Source organism: Lepus europaeus, chromosome 1 (genome assembly GCF_033115175.1).
Source record: "Lepus europaeus isolate LE1 chromosome 1, mLepTim1.pri, whole genome shotgun sequence".
Lineage (NCBI taxonomy): Eukaryota > Metazoa > Chordata > Mammalia > Lagomorpha > Leporidae > Lepus > Lepus europaeus.
In genome coordinates, this window is record NC_084827.1 from 70,256,174 (window position 1) to 70,283,197 (window position 27,024).

The 27,024-nt window shown below is 34.3% G+C and overlaps 1 protein-coding gene across 2 annotated transcripts in view; it reads right to left on the reverse strand.

The window, feature by feature from the left end:
• Positions 1–27,024, reverse strand: part of DPP10 (dipeptidyl peptidase like 10) — a 791,529-nt gene that overhangs the window by 227,226 nt on the left and 537,279 nt on the right. Inside the window, exon 8 of one of the 2 annotated variants that reach the window (XM_062199266.1) lies at positions 26,018–26,050. The exons of the other annotated variant lie outside the window; for it this stretch is intronic. Within the exon in view, the coding sequence (XP_062055250.1) occupies positions 26,018–26,050 (33 nt within the window). The remainder of the gene's footprint in view (positions 1–26,017; positions 26,051–27,024) is intronic. 2 annotated transcript variants of the gene reach the window in all.

Here is a 27,024-nt window from a genome sequence, read left to right on the forward strand (position 1 = left end):
GGACTGCACACATCCTTTGTATGGTTCATACAGCAGCATGGAAGAGTACTACAACCACTGAGGGTGTGATTATAATACCAGAGGTGAGCATATTCCCCTTTCTGTTAATAAGAGATCAACCATGCCTAACTTGGCTGTCACCCTGGATACTCACCCCACACCAGAGAACTGATAAGAACTCCTTAGGCACATTCAGCACACACCTCTGGGTACTCACTAAAAGAGAGACACCCCAATAATTCAAAGAGGCATAATTAAAAGATAAAAGCCAAAAGAGGAAAAAACCCAAGAAATTCCACAACTTCCTAAAAATAATAGCAGAAATTTAATCAACAAGAATCAGAAAGACAACATGACCCCTTTGAAAGAACACAATACTTCAATATCAGAATGTGGAGATAAAAAGAGACTGATAAAGTGCATGAAACTGAATTAAAAGATTACTCATAGGATTACTCAGAAGCAATAAGAAGCAAATCCATGAATTAAAGAAATCCATACACAACATGAATGAAAAATTCTCCCAAGAAATTGGGATTTTGAAAATCTCAATATGTAATATTAGAATTCAGTGGTTCAAATAAAAAATATAGTGGAAAGCCTTAACAACAGACTTGGTGAGGCAGAATATCTAAGATAGAAGCATATTTTTCAGTCAGACAAAAAAAAAGAAATTAGAAAAATTAAAAATAGTGTTAGAAATGGATGGTATACTGTCAAATGACCTGACACATGAGTCTTAGGAGTTCCTACATATATGAAAAAACTGATGGATGAGAATGTCTATTCAGGGAAACAATTAGAGAAAATGTCCCTAATTTGGAGAAAGAAAGGGACATCCAAGTACATGAAGCACATAGAACACCTAGTAGACATGACCAGAAAGTCGTTACTTATTGATAGTAACCTTGAATGTAAAAGGCCTAAACTGACCAAATAAAAGATAAAGGCTGGCTGAATGGACTGAAAAACAAAAGCCATCTATTTCCTGCCTACAATAAACACACTTCCCCATCAAAGATTCACAGAGTAAAAGTGAAAGGATGGAAAGAGATATTTCAGGCTAATGGAAAGCAGAAACAAGCAGGTGTTGCCATCCTAATATCAGACAAAATAGACTGTAAAACAAAAACTGTTAAAAGAAACAAAGAAAGGTAGTATGTAATGATTAAGAGATGAATTCAACAGAAACATGTGACTATAATAATTAAATATGCACCTAATGTCAATTTGCCTGGCTATTTAAAAGAATTCTTGATGGATTTCAAGGAACACAAAAACTCCAACACAATAGTAATGGGGGAATTCAGCACCCCACTTTCATCAGTGTACAGATCAATCAAACAGAAAATGAACAAAGAAACAAGAGGTAATCTACACTATAGAAAAAAATGGACCTAACTGATATCTAGACAACCTTTCATCCCACAGTAGCAGATTACACATTCTTCTCATTAGTGCATGGAACTTTCTCTAGGATAGACCACATACCAGGTCATCAAGTATCATCAACTCAAAAAAAATTGGAATTCACTTTGCATCTTTTCTGACCACTGTGGAATGAAACTGGAAATTAACAACTCAAGAATCTTGAGGACATATGCAAACACTGAACAACATATTCGTGAATGAACAGTGGGTTATAGAAGAAATCAAAAGATCTCAAAAATTTTCTGGAAACAAATGAAGATGACAATAGATCAAATCAAAACTTCTGGGATACAGCAAAAAGCAGTGTTCAGAAGAAAGTTTACAGCAATTGGTACCTACATCATAAAATTGAAAAGGCACAAAATGACTGAACTACCAATGCATCTCAAGGACTTTGAAAAACAACACCAAACCAAACCAAACCAAAAATTTGTAAGAAGAAATTAGAAAGAAGGAAATAATTAAAATGGGGGAATAAAAAAACCAGAATTGAAACCTCCCAAAAATACAAAAATCATTCAAATTAAGTACCAGTTATTTGAAAATAAAACAAATTGATATATGACTGACTCTAGTAAACAAAAAATAGGGAGAAGGCCCCCAAAAATAAAATCTGATATGAAAAAGGAAATGTAATAATATTTATCACAGAAATAAAATGAATCATCAGAAATTATTTCAAAGAGCTGTATGTCAACAAATTGAAAAATCTAGAAGAAATGGATAGATTCCTAGACATATACAATCCACAAAAAAATTGAGTCATAGAGACATAGAAAATCAAAACAGAAGAATAATCAAGAGATTGAATCAATAAAAAAGTCCCTCTCTAAAAAATAAAATCCCAGGACTAGATGGCTTCACTGTTGAATTCTACTAAACCTTTAAAGAAGAATTAAATCCAATACTTTTCAAGGTATTCAAAAAATTGAAAGGGAAGCAATCGTCCTAAACTCCTTCTATGTAGCTAGCTTAAATCTTAAACCAGCATAAAATAAAAAAGAGAAAAGAACTCTAGACCATTATTTCCAATGAACATATATGCACAAATCCTAAACATCATGAAAGCTATAGAATCCAATAACACATCGGAAAAATCATTCACCCAGATCAAGTGAGAGTTATCGCTGGTATGAAGGGATAGCTCAACATTCCAAAATCAACAATTGTGATATATCATATTAACAAACTAAAGAACAAAAACCATATGGTTGCCTCAATAGATGCAGAAAAAGCATTTGATAAAATAGAAAAAATAAAAAGCATTTGATAAAATAAAATTTGATAAAATCCTTTCATGATGAAAACCTTAAGCAAAACAAAACAAATAATGCAGTTAAGAAGTGGACAAAGGTGAATAGGCATTTTCCAAAAGAGTAAATTTAAAAGGCCAATGGACACATGAAAAAATGCTCAGGATCACTAGCCATTAGGGAAATACAAATCAAAACCACAATAATGTTTCACCTTACCTCAGTTAGAATGGCACTCATAGTGAGATCAACCAACAACAAATGCTAACAAGGATGTGGATGGGGGAAGGTATCGATCCATTGTGGTGGGATTGTAAATTGGTGCAGCCATTGTGGAAGACTATGGATATACCTCAGAATTCTGAAAATAAATCCACCATAAGACCCAGCAATCCCACTCCTGGGAATTTATCTAAATCAAATGAAATCAGTATATAAAATAGTGATCTGTATCCCAATATTCATTGCAGCCCAATTCACAATACTTAGTATATAGAAGCAACCCAGTAAAAGTCCAAAGGAAGTCCTAAAAAACAAGAAATATTTATGGAAAAATGGCAGGATCAAGTTGTGACTTGAATGTAAGTGGCCTCTAATCTCCAACTAAAAGATACAGATTGGCTGAATAAATCAAAAAACAAGACCAATCCATTTGCTGCCCATAAGAAACATAAAAAAATTGAGATCATGCCATGCATCTTTACTGACCACAATTGAATGAAGAAGAAAGTCAATAACTCAAGAATCTCTAGGTAATATGCAAACATGGAGACTGAACAATGTTCTTGAATGAACAGTGGGTCATGGAATAAATGAAAAGAGATAGCCAAAAATTTCTAGAAACAAGTTAAGATGACAATAGATTATATCAAAACTTATTGGATATAGAAAAGACAGTGTTAAGAGGGAAGTTTATAGCAATCAGTGCCTACTTGAAAAATTGGAAAGGTACCATATAAATGAGCTATCAATGCATCTCAAAAACCTTGAAAAAACAACAACAATCCAATTCCAAAATCAGCAGGAAAAAATAATTAAAATTAGAAAAAAATTTGAAAAAAAAATTAAAAATCATTGAACTGAAAAATTGATTTTTTGAAAAAAATAAAGAAAATTGATATACCATTAGCCTAACTAACCAAAAAAGAGGGAGAAAGAGGCTGGCGCTGTGGCATAGGAAGTTAAATCCCTGGCCTTAAGCACATGCATCCCTTATGAGTGCGGGCTGTAGTCCTGGCTGCTCCTCTTGCAATCCAGCTCTCTGCTATGGCCTGAGATAGCAGTAGAAGACAACCCAAGTCCTTCACACATGTGGGAGACCCGGAAGAAGCTCCTGGCTTTGGATTGGTGCAGCTCCAGCCATTGCTGCCATCTTGAGAGTGTACCAGTGGATGGAAGACCTCTATCTTTGTCTCTAGCTCTCTCTGTAACACTTTCAAATAAATAAAATAAAACTTTAAAAAAAGGGAGAAGACACAATTCAATAAAATCAGATATGAAAAAGGAAATGTAACAACAGACACCACAGAAATAAAAGGAATCATCAGAAATTACTGCAAAGAGCTGTATGCCAACAAATCAGGAAACCTAGAGGAAATCGATAGATTTCCAGACTCATACACTCTACCAAAATTGAGTCAAGAAGACATAGAAAACATAAATAGACCAATAACCAAGTCAGAAATTGAATCAGTATACAAGACCCTCCTAACCAAGAAGCGCCCAAGACTGAATGGCTTCACTGCTAATTCTACCAGATATTTAAAGATCTAGTTTCAATTCTCAAGCTATTCAAAAAATTGAAAGGTACAGAATACTCCCTAACTCACTCCTTCTAAGAAAGCTGAAAAACCTTAATTCCTAAGCCACAAAAAGTTACAACAGAAAAAGAAAACTATAGACCAATATCCCTGATGACATAGATGTGAAAATTCTCAACAAAATATTAATTAATTGAATCCAGAAATATATCAGAAAGATCATTTACCTGGACCAACTGGGATTTATCCCTGGTATGCTGGGATCATTAAAAAGTCAGAAATCAATCATTATGATACATAACATTAACAAACTAAAAAACAAAAACCATATGGTTATCTCAGTAAATGCAGAGAAATCATTTGATAAAATACAACATCCTTTCATGTTGAAAACATTTTAAGCAAATTGGGTATAGAAGGAATATTCTTCGATACTATCAAGGCAATTTATGACAAGCCCACAGCCAGCATCCTATTGAAGAAGGAAAAGCTGAAAGCATTCCCCCTATGTTCTGGAACCAGATGAGGAAGCCCACTCTCACCACTGCTGTTTAATATATTGCCTGGAAGATTTAGCCAGGGCCATTAGACAAGAAAAAGAAACCAATGGGATACAAATTGGAAAGGAGAAAGTCAAATTATCTCCACTTGCAGATAACATGATTCTATAAATAGTGGATCCAAAAGACTCCACTGAGAAACTATTGCAACTCACATAAGAGTGAGGTAAAGTAGCAGGATATAAAATCAACAAGGAAGATCAATAGCATTTCTATATGTTTTTGCCAAGAAAAAAAATTTAAGAAAAATACCATACACAATAGCTTCAAAAAATTAAATATTTTAGAATCAATTTAAACAAGAATGTCAAACTCTATGATGAAAATTACAAAACACTAAAGAAAGAAATAGAAAATAACATTAAAAATGGAAAATTCTTTCATGTTCATGGATTGGAAGAATCAACAAAAATCAAATGTTCATACTACCAAAAACAATTTAAAGAGTCAGTGGGATCCTAATTAAAATACAAAACACAGCCTTTGCAGACCTAGACAAAATGATGCTAGAATTCATGTGGAAACACAAGATATTCCAAATAGCTAAAACAATCTTATACAACAAAAACAAAGTCAGAGGCATCACAATACCTGACCTCAGGACATACTACAGAGCAGTTGTATCAAAACAGCTTGGTACTGGCACAAAAGCAGTCTTGTAGACACATGAAATGGCAAAAAGAAACTCCAGAATTCAATCCATGCATCTAAAATCAACTTATCTTTGAAAAAGGAACTAAAATCAATCTCCAGAGAAAGACAATCTCTTCAACAAATTGTGCTGGGAGTGCTGGATCTGCACATGCAAAAGTATGAAACTTGATCCACACCTTACACCTTACACACACACAAAAAAAAATTCAAAATGGATAAAATACCTAAATCTACATCCTGATACCATCAAATTACTAGAGAGCATTGGGGAAACTCTGCAATATATTGGCATGGGTAAATACTTCTTAGAAAAGACCCCAGAAGTACAGGCAATCAAAGCCAAAATTGACAAATGGGATTACATAAAACTGAGAAGCTTCTATACTGCAAAAGAAACATTCAGCAAAGTGAAGAAGCAACTGACAGCATGGGAGAAAATATTTGCAAACTACAAAACTGACAAAGGGTTAACATCCAGAAGCTATAAAGAACACAAGAAACTCAACAACAACAAAACACAAAATCGAAGCAAGAATTAGGCAATGGACTTGGACAGGCATTTTTCAAAAGGAGAAATTCAAATGGCCAACAGACACATGAAAAAATGCTCAGTATCACTATTCATCAGGGAAACGTAAATTAAAACCATGGTGAGGTTTTGCCTCACTCCACTTAGAATGGCTCTCATACAGAAATCAACACATGACAAATGCTGATGAGGATATGGGGGAAAAGGCACATCGGTCCACTGTTTGTGGGAATATAAACTGGTGCAGCCACTGTGGAAACAGTACGGAGATACCTCAGAAATCTGCAAATGGACCTATCATATGATCCAGCCATCCCACTCCTGGGAATTCATGCAAACTAGAAGAAATCAGTATGTGAAATAGTGATCTGTACCCCATGTTCAGTGCAGCACAATTCACAATAACTAAGAAATGGAATCAACCTAGATTTCCACCAAATGTTGACTGTGTAAAGAAATTATGGTATATATATACACTATGGAATACTACTCAGCAGTAAAAAATAAATGAAATTCTGTCTTTGCAACAAGATGGATGCAATGGGAAACCATTATACTTAGTGAAATAACCCAGTCCCCAAAAGACTGACATGTTTTTCCTGATACACTTGCTTATCAGAATACCTGAAATGTAATGTATTGGAGTGAGATGAACATTTTTGCATTCAATGATTGTTCACAGCCCTTGTCTCTTTTGTTTAGGAACAGTGTGTTTTTTTCCCTTCATACTATTTGTTGAACTCTTTTCCTTAGTGTAGAGTTAACTATACAATCATTAAGTAAACTGAAGATAGATCATTGTAAAAATTAAGAGTGAGAATGTGAGAGGGAGTAGCAGTAAGTGTTGGAGCACAGGCTGGGGGGTGTCACTATGTTCCTAAATGTATGTATGTATATATATATATATATATATATATATATATATGAAATACATGAAACATATAACTTACACACAATTAAAAATAAGGGATTTTTTTAGCAATTGGTGTCTATATTAAGAAATTGGAAATGTGTCAAATAAATGAGCTATAAATGCATATCAATGACCTACAAAAGTGTCCTAATCTAAAATTAATAGGAGGAAAGAATAATTAAACTTAGAGAATAAAGAAAATTGAAACTAAAACACAATACAAAAGACCAGTCACATAAAGAGCTGATTTTTTTTGAAAAAAAAAAAAAGTGAACAAAACGGATACATCATTGATCCAACCAACCAAAAAAGAGGAAGTCCCAAATTAATAAAATCAGATACGGCACTGTGGTGTAGCAGGTGAAGCTGCAGCCTGCAGTGCCGGCATCCCATATGGGCATTGTTTGAAGATTTGGCTGCTCTACTTCCCATCCAACTCTCTGCTATGACCTGGAAAAGCAGTGGAAGTTGGCCCAAGTTCTTAGACCCTTGCACCCACATGAAAGACCTGGAGGAAGCTCCTGGATCCTGGCTTCAGATTGGCACAGCTCCGGCCAATGCGAGTGAACCATCGGATGGAAGACCTCTCTTTCTGCCTCTCCTTCTTTAAAAAATAAAATCTTTAAAAAATAAAATCAAATATGACAAAGGAGCTACAACAATGAATGCCACAGAAATAAAGACTCACCAGGAATTACTACAAAGTGCTAAATGCCAATTTTTCAGAAACCTAGAAGAAATGGATAGATTCCTGGTCACATACTATCTTCCAAAATTAAGTCATGAAGACACTGAAAAAATCTAAACAGACCAATAATCAAGACAGAGTTTGAATCAGTAATACAGACCCTCCCAACAGAGAAAAGTTTAGGGCTGGATGGCTTCACAGATGAATTCTACCAGAAATCTAAATAACTAATTCCAATTCTTCTCAAGCTATTTAAAACAAATGAAAGGTTGGAAATCCTACCAAACTCCTTATATGAGGCCACTATCACCTCAGTTACTATACCTGAAAAATATACAACAGAGAAAGAGAACTTTAGAACAATATTTCCGATGAATTAGATGCAAAATAATAAACAAGTGCTAGGTAATCTAATCCAACAACATATCAGAAGGATTAATCATCCAGACCAAGTGGGATTTATCACTATCAATGTGATAGATCACATTAACAAACTGAAGAACAAAAAAAACATGATTATTTCAATAAATGTAGAGAGATAGATCACATTAACAAACTGAAGAACAAAAAAACATGATTATTTCAATAAATGTAGAGAAAGCATTTGATAAAATACAACCTCCTTTCTTTTTGAAAAGCTTAAACAAATTTGGTATACAAGGCACATTTCTCAACAGAATTTTTGATGAACCCACAGTCAGCATCTTATTGTATTGGGAAAAGTTGGAAGCATTTTTGCTAAGATCTGGAAGCAGACAAGAATGCCCAATTTCACCGCTGCTATTGAATCCAGTTCCGGAAGTTTAGCCAGAGCCATTAGGTCAGAAAAAGAAATCAAAGGGATCCAAATTGGAAAGGAGGAAGTCAAATTATCCCTACTTGCAGATGACATGATTCTATGTATGCGAAAACATAAGGACTCCAATAAGAGACTGTTGGAACTCATAAAAGAGTCTCGTAAAGTTGCAGGATATAAAATTAACACAAAAAAATCAATAGCTTTTGTATAAACAAACAATGCCATGGCTGAGAAAGAATTGCTATGTTCAATCACATTCACAATAACTACAAAAAATTGAATAACTTGAAATAAACTTAACCAAGGAAGTAAAAACTCTCTACAATGAAAATTACAAAACTTTAAAGCAATAGAAGACACAAGAAAATGGAAGTTTTCCATGATGGTGGATTGGAATAATTAATACCATCAAAAGAAAAGCAATTTACACATTCAATGTGATTCAATCAAAATGCCAACCATGTTCTTCTCAGGTCTCTAAAAACAATGTTAAATTGCATATGAAAAACAAGAGACCACAAATATCTAAAGCAATTTTATACAACTAATACAATACCAGAAGCATCGCAATAACAGATTTCAAGACACACTACAGGGCAGTTTTAATCAAAATGTCTGGTTCTGGCACAAAAACAGATGTGTAGACCAATCGAATTATTAGAGAAGATCATTGGAGAAACTCTGTAAGACATTGGCATAGGAAGACTTCTTGGAAAAGACCTCAGAAAAACAGGCAATCGAAAAAATTCTATCAAGCTGAGAAGCTTCTGCATTGCAAACACTCAGCAAAATGAAGAGGTTACTGGTAGAATGGGAGCAACATTTGCAAGCTACAAAACTGAAAAATGATTAATATTCAAAATCTATAAAGAGCTCAACAAACTCAACAACGACAAAACAAATAATCCAGGTAAGAAATGGGCAGTGGACTTGGACCTGGACTTTTTCAAAAGAGGAAATTTAAATGGCCAACAGACACATGAAGAAATTCTCAGGATCACTTAGCAACCAAGGAAATGGAAATCAAAACCTTAATGAGGTTTCATCTCACCCCATTAGAATGGGTCTCATAATGGCTCTCATTCAACAAATAAATGCTGGTGAGGATATGAGGAAATTGGTCCCCTAATCCACTGTTGGCGGGAATGTAAACTAATACAGCCATTGTGGAATACAGTATGAAGAAACTGCAGAAAGCTGAAAATAGGTCGACCATATGACATGGCTCCCCCCCTGGAAATTTACCCAGAAGAAAATGAAATCAGCATATGAAAAACTTATTTGTACCCCCTATGTTTATTGAATCTTAATTCATAACAGCTAAGTTATGTAATCAACCCAGACTTTCATATACTGATGACTGGACAAATAACTTAAGGTTTTGTGTGTGTGTATGGGTGTGAGTGTGTGTGCATGTAGCAAGAGAAAGAGAATGGGATACTACTAATCTATAAAAAGAATGAAATACTGTCTTTTGCAACAAAATGGATGCAACAGAAACCATTATAATTAGTGAAATAAGCTAGTCCCCAAAAGACAAATATTATGTTTTTCCTGATTTGTGATAACTAATGGAGTACCATAAATGCAATGTATGGGAGTGAAATTCACATCTTGAGATTCTATGATTATATACAGCCCTTGTCTCTACTGTCGAGGAATAGTATTTCTTCTTCTTACTGTTTTTTGAACTTTTTAATCAGTGCTCAGTTAATCAGTATAAAGTAAATGTAATGGATATCATTATAAAAATTAGGAGAGGAAATAAAAGAAAGGGAAGAAAGTTTGGGAGTGTGGGCAAGAATGAGAGTAGGGCAGGAAGAATCACTATATTCCTAAATCTGTATATATGAAAACCATCAAATTTGTTTACCTTAAGTACTAAAGAATTGTATGGCAAGATATAAATTAATATAACATTTTGTATGTTCAGAGTAGTGATTGAATTCTACCTATTGAATTCTCATCTTCACATTATTTATCTAGTTTAATGTTCTGTAATTATTTTTAAAAGTTAATAATATTGCTTAAAATTGGTAAAATTAGATTGTAGTATATATAATAAAAATATTCTGTGTATGAAATCAAATAAGGAAAAAAAAGAATCAGAGAAAAGGTACAAAGCCTGTGCCAATCTTAGACCAGCAGACTGAATTTGCCTTTTTGGACTAAAACTAATCACCACCAGGATCCTATGACTTGTTTTTCTATACATTAATAAGCAACCAATTTATTCTCCAAATATATATTCTTATCATTCATTACTATTTTACACCATTGCCCATAAAATTACTGCTTGTAAATATTAGTATAAAATTGCAGTCTTACACAGGTAGGTAAGACTATGAACCCCATGGGTACATTAGAGAAATCATGATTTAAATTTTAAATATGTTTTGAAACACATTAATATGTTTCTTTAGACAGTGTTACATCTAAGACTACTTGCCAATTGACTACATATTTGTTTAGAAAATAATACGTAGTTTCATCATCAGAAACTTTATTCAATTTTTAGCTGAATACATATTGCTATTTATATATACTCACTTCTTGTCCGTTATTTCAATAAAGACTCAAGGTAGGCTGTGTCAGTATTCTTGATTATGATGAAAGAAGTGGATTTTAGCTAATTCAACTTATATACGGTGTTTTAAAGATGTATTGGCTGTACAATTCTCACCAACAGTGTACAAGGATTCCTTTTATACTTCATCTTTCTTTTTCTATCTCCTTTTCAACAGTTATATTTTTTCTGAATAACCATAATGTGATCTTTTCCTTGCAGCTTGACATACATGTCTCTTATAATTAGTGAGTTTGAACACCTTTTCTATAACTGTTTTCCATTTGTATGACTTCTTTAGAGAAATGTATAAAGTAGTACTTCCACTGTGCAGCAATACGGAAATTTCTCAAAAAACAAAAAATAGATAACTTTATGATATACTATCCACTTTAGGCTGTATATGAAAAGGAAATAAAATCAATACCTTGAGGAGAAATACACACTTCCATGTTCATTTCAGCATTATTCACTATAGTGGAGATATGGAAACAACTAAAATGACTGTTGATGAATGAATAAGTAACATATAAAGAATCTTATTCAGCTTTCAAAAGGAAAGAAACTGTCATTTGTAACAGCAGGATGAAATTCCAGGACAAATGCTAAGCAAAACAACCTAAATGCAGAAATACAAATACTGTATAATCTCTCTTACATGTGGAATCTAAAATAATCAAACTCATAGAAAATAATTGGTGGCTGTCAAGGAGATAAGGGTTGGGAAAATTAAGAAGATACTGATCAAAGGGTATAAAGTCTCTGATAAGTAATATGAATAATTTCTGGAGAACTAATATACAATATTTTGGACTATAGTTAACAATACTGTTTTGTACTTCAAACTCGCTAAGAGGACAGATTGTAACTATTTTCCACCACAGCAAAATGATATTACCCAAGGTGATAGTTATTTTACAATACACATATACATCAAACTTATATTGTACATCTTAAATGAATATAATTGTTACTTATCAATTCTACCTAAATGAAGCTGTGAGAAAATTAGAAAGTAATGAGGATCTTGCAGATTTGTTGGATAAATAAATGTTGACTTAAACCACATTGTAAAACTTTTTGATAAAAAAAAAAATCCACTATTACTACAGGGAGCTGTTATAGAAAAGTCTACCTGTTTCATTCCACAAAATCTCTCCTATTCTAGGAGGTTGATTTGTAACAATTGATGGTGGTGAAAGCCGAACTATCCCTATGAACACATATGTTACCAATTTCAGGTTAACATTCAGTTGACTGGTGGTCTAGGTTTCATGTCTGCCTCCTAATTTGATTTCTGGATTGAAAACATAGAAATAGGAAAACTATAGAAAGTCTCATCAAAAGATGATGAAAGTCAATTTAGCGGTGCTATCCATTACAAAGTTTGACTTAAATGTAACATTTCATGTTATAGTCAACAGCAAATGTAATATTAGCTGATGTACACCTATTTCTCATTGTGACTATTCCTGACTTCTGTAGGAAAGCAGAAACTCCTGATCTGATTTTTAAGAAATGTCCCAGTGTTCATGATAGTCCAAAAATTAAGAAATTCACCTCTAAATGTAGTTCAAAGAGGGTATTCTTATTTATAAGTTCTACTTTATTACTTCCAAATAGATATGATTCATGATCAAAACAAAGCCATATATATATAAATATTTATACACATCTGTGCAATGCAGTTATGAAAATAAAAATTAAAGATTATATACAACCAGAGGAAATGAAAATAAAGCATAAAGGGATAAAATGGTAATTTCAAATAGACTAAGAAATTAAGTACATTTGAAGAGTTATTTCATAAATAAGTGACAAGAATCTTTTTCTTCAGAAAGTATGGTCACCTTCCTGAGACATTTATATAATGAAAATTTGAATCAGAGAAAAGTTTCTAACTTTTTAAAGTTAAACTTCTAAATTTTTAAAAATATTTTATGTATTTATTTGAGAGGTAGAGTTACAGACAGTAAGAGGGAGAGACAAAAGACTTCCTTTTGTTGGTTCACTCCCCAGATGGCCACAATGGCTGGGGCTATGCCTATCCGAAGCCAGGAGCCAGGTGTTTCTCCCTGGTCTCCCACGTGGGTGCAGGGGCCCAAGCACTTGGTCATCTTCTACTGGTTTCCCAGGCCACAGCAGAGAGCTGGATTGGAAGAGGGACAGCCAGGATTAGAACCAGCGCCCATATGGGATGCCGGCTCCACAGGCAGAGGATTAACCCACTGTGCCATAGCACTGGCCCCACACTTCTCAATTTTTACATCCAGACATTTGATTTGTTACTGTATTCAATAATGACATTAAAATGGTCCTAGAAATTTGCAAAATGAGGCCAAGTGTCTAAAAGAATTTATCTTTTCCTTGAAAGTGCCAAACACTGAGGAAGTGAATGAGCACTCGGGCCATCTTCTGCGCTTCCTCAGGCACATTACCAGAGAGCTGAATTGAACATGGATCAGCCAGGACAGGAACTGGCAAACATTCGATGCCTGTACTGCAGGCTTTGGCTTTACCTGTTATGCCACAACACCAGACCCTGAACCAGAATTTTTATGAATAAAGAAACATAAGTGACCAAGGAAACACATCATATTCTTTTCTGCTTGCATATTTCTTTGTGTTACTTCCCTATGTTTATCAACCATTTACACTAAACATGATGTACCTTCCATTATACAAAAGAGAAAAATATAATGATCTACAATCTCCTTTTAAGTTTTATCCTACTGATCTTTAAGCCAAAGGTAAAAGGTGTTCATAAAATCTGTGCATACTGAAAGTTAAATAAATATGTCAGTCTTATGTTGTAGTGAGTAAATCACTTGCAAAGCCAGCATCCTATATGGGTGATGGTTGGTGTCTCAACTGCTCCAATTCCAATCCAACTCCTTGCTAATGGCATGGGAAAAACAGCAGAAGATGGTCCAAGTACTTTGGCCCCTGCTAACCACATCGGAGACCTGAAAGAAGTTTGTTTCCTGGCTCCAGGCTGTTGCAACCATTTGGGGAGTGAACTAGCAGATGGGAGATCCCTCTTTCTCTCTGTAACTCTGACTTTCAAACATATAAACAAATATATATAAACAAACCATTTATAAAAAGGAAAGTAAAATAAAACAGCAGATCTAATTTTGTATAGTATCTCCATTTTTCTGATAAGAGATACTTCTGCTTACACAAACTGAAAAATATGGAATATATAATTTTAGCAATTCTGCACTGAGGTAGATGATATTTTGGCTTTAAACTGGCATTGTACAATATAAGTATGAATGGTAAAATTTATCCTAATAAATTTTTAATTTTTATGTATAGTTACTTTAAATAGAATGTAACAACATAATAAAAAAATAAAAGCCATAACAAATTGAGAGGCTGAAGGAGGAAGAAAATACGTTCCTATTTTAATGCCTTTAGTGGAATAAGAAGATCTTTATTTTCATTCTGCACTGGATTCTTCAATTATGTAGCTGGTCTTCTACCCTGAGAAACTGAATGGGCATTTATTCTGGTGTGGTTTTTTTTTTTTTGTCATATTTTTCCAGTATTCACTTAATTCAGTTCAATTTTGAAACATCTGAACATAAAAATCAGCTTTGTTGTCAAAATAGTTGCAACAAAGAAATTTGATTTTTAGAAATGACCACACGATTATTCATATCTATCGCTACAATTATTCATGTTTAGTGATGATGAGCTGAAAGCCAAATGCTCTATGATCAACTTTTCAGTCCTACAAAATCAGAGATGTGAAGACATGAAAACACATTTGGGAACAAATATGGCTCTTTCATTCTCCCAGTCATTTGACTATTGAACATATGCTTAAAATTGCTGGGCCTCCATCAAAGAAGGAGGTACCTTTCTCTGAAGGGAGGAGAGAACTTCCACTTTGACTATGACCCTGTCAGAATAAGATCAAGGTCGGCAAACCCTAAAGGCTTCCATAGCCTTGGCAACTCATGACTAGAGCCTAGGGAGATTACTGACGCCATGAACAGGAGTGTCAAATTGTTAAGTCAGCAACAGAAGTCACTGTGTACTTACATCCCATGTGGGATCTGTCCTTAATGTGTTGTCTAATGTGAAGTGATGCTATAACTAGAACTGAAACAGTATTTTTACACTTTGTGTTTCTGCATGGGTACAAACTGATGAGATCTTTACTAATTATATACTGAATCGATCTTCTGTATATAAAGATAATTGGAAATGAAAAAAAAAAACAAAAACCTGGTGTTAAATTGGAAATGGCATAGAAAATTAATTAATTTTTAAAAAAATATTATGTAGGATCTCTGTCTTTAATGTGCTGTACACTGTTATTTAATGCTATAACTAGTACTCCAACAATAATTTTTTTCACTTTGTGTTGCTATATGGGGGCAAACTGTTGAAATCGTTACCTAATATATACTAAACTGATCTTTTGTATATAAAGAGAACTGAAAATGAAAAAAAAGACATTTACTGAATTACTTATATCAAAGACAAATTCCTAGGAAAATTCTAAGTACTTCAGACTTATAAAACCTATCTAATTATTATAAACATTAAGACCATCATCTTATACTTATGTGCTTCTTATGAAAGCACTATTTCAAGATCAAGTTCATAACTGGGAAAAAGTGCCTAAACAAAACAGCTGATAAATGTTATTCTTGTATGTGGCCCTAGGGTCTTGACTGAATTACAGCTTTTTACAGAGATGTTAAGGTGAACTCTATATTCATTTTGCAATAACTGGAGATAGATTTAATCTTAAACTAATGGGAAGGGAAAAGCCCTTGTAATCCATAAGCTGCACTTTGGAAATTTATATTCATTAAACAAAAGTTAAAAAAAAAACAAAATAAATAAATAAATAAATAAAATATAGGATATTGAAAAAATCTTAAACTATGTATTTTATTATTTTTGGTATAAAAATGGCATTTTGTGGAAAGTGTAATGGGAAGTTGGTAGGAAAACAGAGTTCTGGTCCATGTCTGCTAAAGACTCACCACACTGGAGCAATTTACCCTATGTTGTTTTTACATTGATGTAGTGTATTTATTTAATGAGAGAATGATCAAGACATCTCCAAGGATTAATATTTGGAAAGTCTTGTTTTTAGTCTATGATCCCACATAAGGAAGACAAGTAATAATTTTCTGTGAAATTTTTAGACTTGACAAAGAAAAGAATAGTAAAATGAAAGACACTTTTACTTTTTTAAGCTAACTTCCTGCTTCAGTTACCCTTAAAATTCAGTTCCTATAGATTTAACAGATTTGCACCCAAGTTGACTCACAAGGTCATAGCTTTGCAAACTTCACATTTTTTTATTCAATCAGCATCAATTACTACCTAGTGATAGAAAACAACCAATGTTTCCCATTGAGCATAATTTATGGTTGATTTTAACACTTTGGAGAGTGAAATATAGCAAGCCATAATTAATGTCTGCTGTCAAACTAAAATAAATAAACCAAGAGAGATGTTAAAATGTCTAATTCATTCTCCAACAAAAAGGATTGCCAAGTCAACCTAAAGAAATTCTGGAAAGAGATGGGGGTAGAGAAAGGACATGTGAATGGGTCAAATCTAAAGGCATTATTCAGGACTAGCAAAAGCTGGAAGAAACCACTGTAAAGATTTCCTCAATTGATAATTATGGTCATTTTAATCAACTGCAGTTGATTTTTTTGGATTGCAGCTGCATTTTCTAAACTTTCAGAACAGAGATAAAGTGCTGCTCTTTGGATATGTACTTTCAAATACAGCACAGAAGTCTGAGGAATGTTTTCCAAAAAGAATAGTTTACATAATTCTTACTAAGAGATTAATACATCATTGTCACATAAATATGAATAATACAATAATTAGTTTTACTATCCTGAAAAGCTACAACCCAGATATCATATGTAATGTCTGAAACATTGAAAGAAAAAAAAAAGGAAACATTTACATAGGTTCTGATAGCCATTAAAAGTGTTCTCCTCACACATGTAGACTTAAATATTGTTGTTTGAAAAGTTATGGCCTATGTTGAAAGTCTTCAAGGAAATTTGTGAATATTATTTTTTCTAATAGGCATTAACATGGAAGAACACAGCCAAAAATAATGCACAGGTGCTGTGTGGCAGTAAACTAAGCCACCTGCTGGGATTCACACATACCATATCTTAGTAATGGTACTCCACTTCTGATCCAGTTACCACTTAATGCACATCCTGGAAGGCAGCAGATGATGGCTTCATTGCTTGGGCCTCAGCCATCCATTTGGAAGACCTGGATGGAGTTTAAGGCTCAGGGCTCCCTCGAGGCCCAGACCAGACTGTTTTTTAGCATGTGTGGATTAAATTAGTGTATAAAAGTTCATTCTATCATCTATCTATCTATCTATCTATCTATCTAAATATCTATCTTTTTCTCTTCTCTCTCTCTTATCACTCTTTCAAGTAGTTGAAAATAAATGTTTAAAAAACTAAAATGAATCTATATTTCTATTTTTTTTTAATTTATTTGACATGTAGAGTTATAGTCAGTGAGAGAGAGAGACAGAGAGAAAGGTCTTCCTTCCGTTGGTTCACTCCTAAATGGCTGCTATGGCTGGCAACTGTGACGATCCAAAGCCAGGAGCCAGGTGCTTCCTCCTGGTCTCCCATGTGGGTACAGGAGCCCAAGCACTTGGGCCATTCTCTACTGTACTCCCGGACTGCAGCAGAGAGCTGGACTGGAAGAGGAGCAACCAGGACTAGAACCCAACGCCCACATGGGATGCCATCGGAGGATTAACCAAGTGAGCCATGGCGCCGGCCCCCTATATTTATATTTTTAAAATCATTTTATATATCTTTCATGCACTGATATTGTTGAACTTTAAAATAAGAATCTCTAAAAGGAAAAATCAACAACCAACGTGCAAACCACAATATTAGTTTAAGCCCTGGAGAAGCCTGTCTGGAATGGTGGTTGAGAGTCAGAAGCAGAACATAAGACGCTAATGTAGAAAAAACTGACAGAATTGGGGGAAGAGGTATAAGTGATGAAGACAGAAAAGAGAAAACTGTCAATAAAAGCAAAAGGATTCATGTCTCCAAAAGAACTAGAAGGAATAATCACATTTTATAAGTCTCATAAATTAAATGAAAACTATTTTTGATCATTTCATATTGACACAATACAATAATAAATACTGAACCTGAGACATGATGGCATTTTTAAATGCATAGTTTCAAAGTCTTTGGAAGTTTGTTCCACAGTTTTAATCAAAATCAGTGAAACAGGTTCTTAAGGTTATAAATATTTGCATATCAACTTTGCCTCTGTTCAGCCTGAGTTCAATACCTGGCCTCTGTTCAGCCTGAGTTCAATACCTGACTCCAGCTACCTGAATGGAGACCTTGACACATCCCAGATGCTCCAATACGGGATGGGGCATTTTAACTGGTTTTCTAATGGCTAGGATAAAGTGCCAACCCTGCTTCAAATGTTTACTTTGAGCCTAAGGAGAGGCAATTTAAAACATGAACAATATCTTGCAATGCTTTACCGTTTACTGACCTTTAGTGTTTTTAGTTTTATTGAGGCAAAATTGATATGCTAAAATTTGTAAACATTCATGGAATATATCTTGGTGACTTCTGGATACACATATATACACACATATACACATACCTGTGATATTATCAACATTATAAATATAGTAAACATATCCGTCACTTCCTAATATTTCCATGTCTGGATTGTGTGTGTGTTTATGTATGTGTGCATTTGGTAAGAATATTTAACATGAAATCTATCTTTTTCACATGTTTTAAAGAGCATGATATCATTTTGGTAACTGTAAGTACTATATTGTATAGCAGATATTTAAAACCTATTTACCTTAGTTAACAGGAACTTCATATTCGTTGAAAAATTATTTCCATTTGCCCTTTCCCCCACCAGCTGCTGGCAACCACTGTTATATCTTCTGCTTCTGTGAGTTTCACCATTTTACACAGTATTCAATGCTCAATCACCAAGGCCCCTTCTATTTCAGTCTAATTTCCCAGTCATCCATTAAGAAATTGTCTAATTCAACAAGTAATTCTTTGTTCAATGAACTAATTCTCCCAAGATTAAAACCAAGTAAATGGGAAGGTATTGAAATTATGTGATCAACTTCTTAATAAGTTGCATATTTATTAATTTTCCCTTGTTATTGATTCAAAGATGGAGAGCATCCAGCCCATGGGCCATTTAATGGCCACAAAATTTGTTCTTGTCCTGCCGAGGGAACCATAGCTATGACTTGAAATTCACTTAATCTGTAGCAGGCTAATTTTTAAGTTGATAATTTTGTATGGTCCACAAATTATGTTATAAATATCCAAATGGCCCTTGGCAGAAAGCAGGTTCCCCTTCTCTGAATAAGAATTTTAAGTCTGACACTGTGGCAAAAAAAAAAAAAAAAAAAAATGACCTAACTGAAAGATCTCTGTGAGTGAGATCCCAGTAGAAAGAATAGGCCATCAAAGAAGGAGGTACCTTTCTCTGAAGGGAGGAGAGAAGTTCCACTTTGATTATGACCTTGTCTAAATAATGTTGAGTGTGTGAACTCAAGAGGCTTCCATAGCCATGGCAGCTCATGACAAGAGCCTTGGGTGATTCCTGACGTCATAAATAAGAGTGTCCATTGTTAAATCAACAACGGGAGTCACTGTGCACTTATTCCTCATTTAGGATCTCTGCCCTTAATGTGCTGTACTATGCAAATTAATGGTAAAACTAGTATTCAAACAGTACTTTATACTTTGTGTGTCAGCAAACTGTTGAAATCTTTACTTAGTATATACTAAGTTGATCTTGTGTATATAAAGATAATTAAAAATGAATCTTAATGAAAAATAGGATGGGAGAGGGAGTAGGAGATGAGATGGTTTGTGGGTGGGAGTGTGGTTATGGAGGGAAAAAAAAAAACCCACTATAATCCAAAAGTTGCACTTTCAAAATGTATATTTATTAAATAAAAGTTTTTTTTAAAAAAAAGAATTGTTAAGTCTGAAAGAAATTTGTAAAAGGAGGAAGAGGACAAAGGTCCATATGACTTGACAATATTTCTTCATAGTCTTGAACGAATCACTAGATAGAGCTATCCAGTCAGAAGCAAGGGAAGGGATAGACAAAATGGAAATAAATAAAACTGACACACACACACACAAAGACTATATACTGTAAGGACACTGAGTTCTTTTGTTGTTATTCAAAATCTGACTCCAAAATATTGACTCTGCTTTTTGGCCAAAAACGATAGCTAAAAATTTGCATATATGTGAAACTGTAAAAATTACCTGTAAGCAATGTATACGTTAGCATAAAGTGATACAGGGAACTAAATTTCAACTCCACACTGTCTGCAAAAAATTTCACTCACATAAAAATCAAAATCACAGGAAGAAACCACAGTAATTTTTTCCAAGTATCCACTAGGAGGAGAGATAATTTCTGAAGACATCCTAAAACAGACAAGGGAAACTAGGGAATAAATACATGTTTTTTTAATTGGGAAAGTAAGGCTAAATTTCTCAAAGAGATTTACTCTAAAAGTCAAAGTTGTGGGAATTGAAGTCAGAAGACAGCTCTCTCTATCCCTGATAATTACTCTAATGAGTCTACCTGGTACTTCATCTTGTACCTGCTAATATTCATTGCACCTCCTTTGCCCTCTGATGTCTTAACAGTGACAGAGGTTACACATTGGAATTGAAAGCTATTGATTGGGATATAAACAATCAAAGACCACTCTCCTGCCTCTTAATGGGAAGTTCACACAAGGGATTCATTAAGAAATGAAGTATGAAGAAGCATGCTGTGTTTCATCATGGCAAGATTATTTATAGTTTATTATTTAATTTCAGTACTTTTGTGACTAACACAAGAACCAGCACCAACCCTAAAATATAATCATTACTGCTTTGGTAAGTTTTCAAGTTGGTATTTTTCTTATCTTTCTATCTTTGGAACTTTTCCTTTCAAAGACTTTCAAAGTATGTTATACTTACTTTTATCCAATGATGCATCTATAACATACTAATAGATGGAGATTTTAATAAGGGTTTCTCCTAATTTTCAGAATGACAAAGGCAATTTCCTATGATTTCTTATTTTTACTATAGGGTTTGTTGTCTTCATCTGTTTGGATTTAGAATTTTTCTCATTTTTTGTTAATGAAAGATAATAAATTTGTGTTAATGAAAGATTATAAATTGATTGAGATGAAATTAACACTGTAATTTATGAGGGAAAGTGGATGAATGGAAGCAATTTCTGTTCAAGGAATTCAACATCAAATTGTTTAGATGGATGTGCAAATAGTTCTAATATGACTAGATACAGAGTATGGAGAATATGGAAGTTTTTATGAACATTAAATATTTTATTATTAAACATTCTTAGAAAAAAATCAATCCGGATAGTTTGCAGAGTGTGTTTGAAATTCAGACTGAATTAGAAGTATTTTATATTAACAAGATAACCTTGAAAAGGTCATTTGATTTCCCTTAGCTATAGTTTCCACAAACATAATTTATGAATAACATAAATTGGGTTTATTTAAGGAATTACATAAAGTGTGTGATTGGGGTAATCCTCTATAGGGCTTGGTAAAAAACAAATGATAATAATGAGCTACAGGTACCATCATTTTCCTCTTTTCCATATTATCACTCCTATTGCTTTCGTTATCAACTTAAACTTGCTTCAAAGGAATAGGACACACCTTTTGGAAAAGCAGAGCTGGGGGTCTTTAAAAAGTTCATGAAAAATGCATACTATGAAAAAATGACTACATGGATTTCAAAAATATTTTACTCCTGGACTGCCATAATATCACAGTGAGTTAAGCCATGGCTTCCAATATCAGCATACCACATCCGAATACTATTTCTGGTCCTGGCTCCTCAGTTTCTGTTCCAGCTCCTTGGCAATGTACCTGGGAAAGCAACAGAAGATGGCCCAATTACCTGGGCTCCTGACACTTATTTAGGAGGCCAGGATGGTATTCCTGGCTCCTGGCTTTGACCTGGCCAAACTCTGGCAGTTACAGCCATTTGGGGAGTGAACCAGCAGATGAAAGATTCTCTTTGTCTCTGTTTCTCCCTTTCTCCATGTCACTCTGCCTTTCAAATAAATAAAATCATAAAAAGTTTTTGTACTGAAGCAACTTATGCTTTAATTCAAATTTTCTATGAATTATTTAAATATCCTCATACATTGTAATCCTGAGAAATTAGGAATAGCTAATTATGGTTAGAGTTTAATGGATATGAGAGAAACAGTGGCAGGCAATTGAACTGGAAATGAAGAGTATGGAAAGTATTAAGAATACTGATTTCATTGAGAAGGAGTAACTTTGCCCTGTCATTTGCCAAAGATTTTTTCTAATATATGGTTTGAGACTCTTGTGATCTTTTGCTGTGAGGTTTCCTTCCTTTACCTTCTTTCATATTGGTTACCGTGTTTCTGTGTTTCTGTGTGTAACACATCTTTAAGCATCTTTTGAAGGGCTGGACGAGTGGCGACAAATTCTTTCAATTTCTGTTTGCTGTGAAAGGTCTTTATTTCACCTTCATTCACAAATGAGAGCTTTGCAGGATATAATATTCTGGGCTGGCAGTTTTTCTCTCTTAGTACCTGGGCTATATCTCGCCATTCTCTCCTAGCTTGTAGGGTTTCTGGTGAGAAGTCAGCTGTGAGTCTAATTGGAGATCCTCTGAGAGTAATCTGGCGTTTCTCTCTTGCACATTTTAGGATCTTTTCTTTGTGTTTCACTGTGGTGAGTTTGATTACGAAGTGTCATGGTGAGGATCTCTTTTGATCATGTTTATTAGGGGTTCTATGAGCTTCCTGTACTAGGATGTCTCTGTCCTTCTCCAAACCTGGGAAATTTTCTGCTAGTATCTCACTAAAAAGGCCTTCTAATCCTTTCTCCCTCTCCATGCCTTCAAGAACTCCTAGAACCCGAATGTTGGGTTTTTTAATAGTATCCTGTAGATTCCTGACAGTATTTTTTAGATTTCTGATTTCTTTTTCTTTTCTTTGATTTGATTGTTTCCTTTCCTGTTCTCTGTCTTCTAATTCCGATATTCTCTCTTCTGCTTCACCCATTCTCTTTTTAAGGCTCTGTAATGTGTCTGTCATTTGATCTATTGAGTTCTTCATTTCATTGTGGTTTTTTGTCACTATAACAGTTTCCTGTTCTACTAGTTGTTTCATTTCATTTTGATTCCTCCTTAATATTTCATTTTCACGAGAGAGATTTTCTATCTTGTCCATTAAGGATTTCTGTAGTTCAAGAATTTGTAAGACAAGTGTCTGCTAATACTAACTGATAGAATCAAAAAGGGAGAGAAAGATCCAACATGGGAAGTGGGATACACAGCAGACTCATACAATGGCAGACGTCCTAAACAACACTCTGGCCTCAGAATCAGCCCTTAAGGCATTCGGATCTGGCTGAAGAGCCCATGAGAGTATTGTAGGCATGGAAAGCCAAGATACCATGGAAAAGGAAAAAAAAAAAAAAAAAGAAGACCTAAATGAAAGATCTCTGTGAGTGAGATCCCAGTGGAAAGAACAGGGCCATCAAAGAAGGAGGTACCTTTCTCTGAAGGGAGGAGAGAACTTCCACTTTGACTATGGCCCTATTGGAATAAGATCAAAGTCAGCGAACTCTAAAGGCTTCCATAGCCCTGGCAACTCATGACTAGAGCCTAGGGAAATTACTGACGCCATGAACAGGAGTGTCAAATTGTTAAGTCAGCAATAGAAGTCACTGTGTACTTACATCCCATGTGAGATCTGTCCTTAATGTGTTGTCTAATGTGCAGTGATGCTATAACTAGTACTGAAAGAGTATTTTTACACTTTGTGTTTCTGCGTGGGTATAAACTGATGAGATCTTTACTAATTATATACTGAATCGATCTTCTGTATATAAAGATAATTGGAAATGAAAAAAAAAAAAAAAAACCTGGTGTTAAATTGGAAATGGCATAGAAAATTAATTAATTTAAAAAAATATTATGTAGGATCTCTGTCTTTAATGTGCTGTACACTCTTATTTAATGCTATAACTAGTACTCCGACAGTATTTTTTTTCACTTTGTGTTGCTATATGTGGGCAAACTGTTGAAATCGTTACCTAATATATACTAAACTGATCTTCTGTATATAAAGAGAATTGAAAATGAATCATGATGTGATTGGAAGGGGAGAGGGAGCGGGAAAGGGGAGGGTTGTGGGTGGGAGGGAAGTTGTGGGAGGGGGAAGCCATTATAACCCATAAGCTGTACTTTGAAAATTTATATTCATTAAATAAAAGTTTAATTAAAAAAAAAGAATACTGATTTGTATACAGAGGACCTTAAATTGCATTTAGACAGCATGAATTCCCCAAAATCTAATTATTTCCCTTATGTTACTTTTCCCATATTTTCTTCTCATTTCTCCTCAATTTTATCCAATATCACAGAAAAGGTCAATCACTAGATTATATTTCAATCCACACGTGTCTGAGTCTTAGGGCTGTCTGTAACCTGCAAATGCCAGAGAACTCAGGTATTCCAGGGAAAGTCTTTGGAAAAAGCCACCAATTTTTAAATAAATATATTTATTTATTTTATTTATGAGGGAGAGTGAGGGAAAGAGTTAGAGGGAAGGAGGGAGGGGAACATGAATAAGCACTCTTATCCACTGATTCACTCCCCCAAATGCCCACAATAGCTAGGGCTGGGCCATTCTGATGCCAGGATCTGAGAACTCAATACATACCTCCTACATGGTTGGCAGAAACTGAAAAACCTGATCCATCCCCTGTTGCATCCCAGAAGCTACACTGGCAGAAGCCAGAATTGGGAAAGGAGCTGTGACTAGAGCATAGGTGCTCTGATATACACAGGTATCCCAACTGGTAACATAACTGCTATACCAAACTCCTGGCCCATGAATCATTACTTTTATAGATAGAGGAACCCTAAAATTCAATTCAATTTAAGTCTGATATCTTGATAAACTGAGCATGCCACTTCTTGTTTGTATAAAGAATGAAAATTGGGAAAACTTAAAAAGGCTGTTCAATAATGGAAACAGCTCATTCTCTTCACAGTGAGTTGCTCAGTTAAAGGGAGACTGGAGAATATTAGTAAAAGAATGTACATCCTCTTCACCCAGTCCCTATGTGGAAAGATCCAAGAGACAGAGCAGATACATCTGCCTTTTCTTAGGCTGATGGTGTTGTATAGTCTGTTTTTCTTGGTACACGTGCAAAATGTTTGGACTCTAAGCCACTCCTTACCATGAGTCAACTCTTTACAATTATTTGACTTGAAAATGAAAATTACTTTTCTTCCTCTAATTGCTTAATAAAAAGTAATTAACTTTTTACTTGGGTGAACCACTTTAGAAGATAATTCAGTTTGGAAACAGAAAGAACAACAAAAGGATAAAATGTTCCAGGGATATTCCTGAGAAGCTTAAAATGCATGTCCTACCTTTCATTTTCAGGATCATTAATTTCTTTCCAATTTACCAACTGGAAAGACTAATTTAGATGTCTTCATAGATTTTACAAATAGAGTTGAGTAAATTTATTCTGTTTTGTTTGTTTTTGTTTTGTTCTTTCTCTCTGAATGAACTTGTTTTAAACTCAATTACTACCAGGTGACAGGGGACACAGAGACAGACAAGATTCAAACCTTTCCCTAGAGTTTCTAGTCATCTACAATAGAGAAAGTTATGTGTAGGAAAACACTTTGCAATATTATATAATGTGCTAGTGGTTGATGGGGTTGCATGTCAAAGCATTTAGGAAAGGCTTGGAGTGGAAATACTTGACTCAGATCTAAAGAAATGAGCAGAAATTTCTCTTTCCCTTCTCTTCCTTCGATGTTGTTATAAGTGAAAGGTCATGACCAAAGCATGGACACTCTGGGGAGCAGGGATTGCAGCAGCAGAGAATATGGGGAGACATACCTGGATGAGGCTGGGGGACCAAGTAGGGGTCATAAAGGGATAGGACACATGTTTTATCAGAAAAAATATAAATAATTGACACACATTAGGAAGCTTTTTTTTTTTTTTCAATCAGGGGTGTTTTGTGACAAATTACATGAGACATATTATTTTGGTAATAAGAGGTATAACAAAATAAAAGGAGAAACTATAGTCATAATGTGGTCTATAAGTTAATAGCCCATTTATCAAAAATGGTAAAAACACAATTATCCTTACTAAATGCCAAGTTCATTACTCCCTCACTCTCACCCATATGCTAACATGTGCTTTTATCTCAAGGTCAATTTTCCAAGATGAATTATATATAAAGTTGTCATATCAAAAAAGTTATACACTGAAAACTTAAAGATGTTCCTGGAATGATCACCCTGAGACTAGAAAATCATTCACACATACACTGAATTGTACTGAATAAAAGACACATACAAATATCATTTTGAGATTGAGGAGTCCAAGATGGCAAAATAGGGAAAGGTTGTACTGCTATAGGCTAGGAAAAAATAGTAAAATCAATCTTCTGTATATAAAGATAATTGGAAAGGAAAAAAATAAAAACCTGGTATTAAATTGGAAATGGCATAGAAAATTAATTAATTTTTAAAGAAAATATTATGTAGGATCTCTGTCTTTAATGTGCTGTACACTCTTATTTAATGCTATAACTAGTACTCCAACAGTATTTTTTTTTCACTTTGTGTTGCTATATGGGGGCAAATTGTTGAAATCGTTACCTAATATATACTAAACTGATCTTTTGTATATAAAGAGAATTGAAAATGAATCATGATGTGATTGGAAGGGGAGAGGGAGCGGGAAAGGGGAG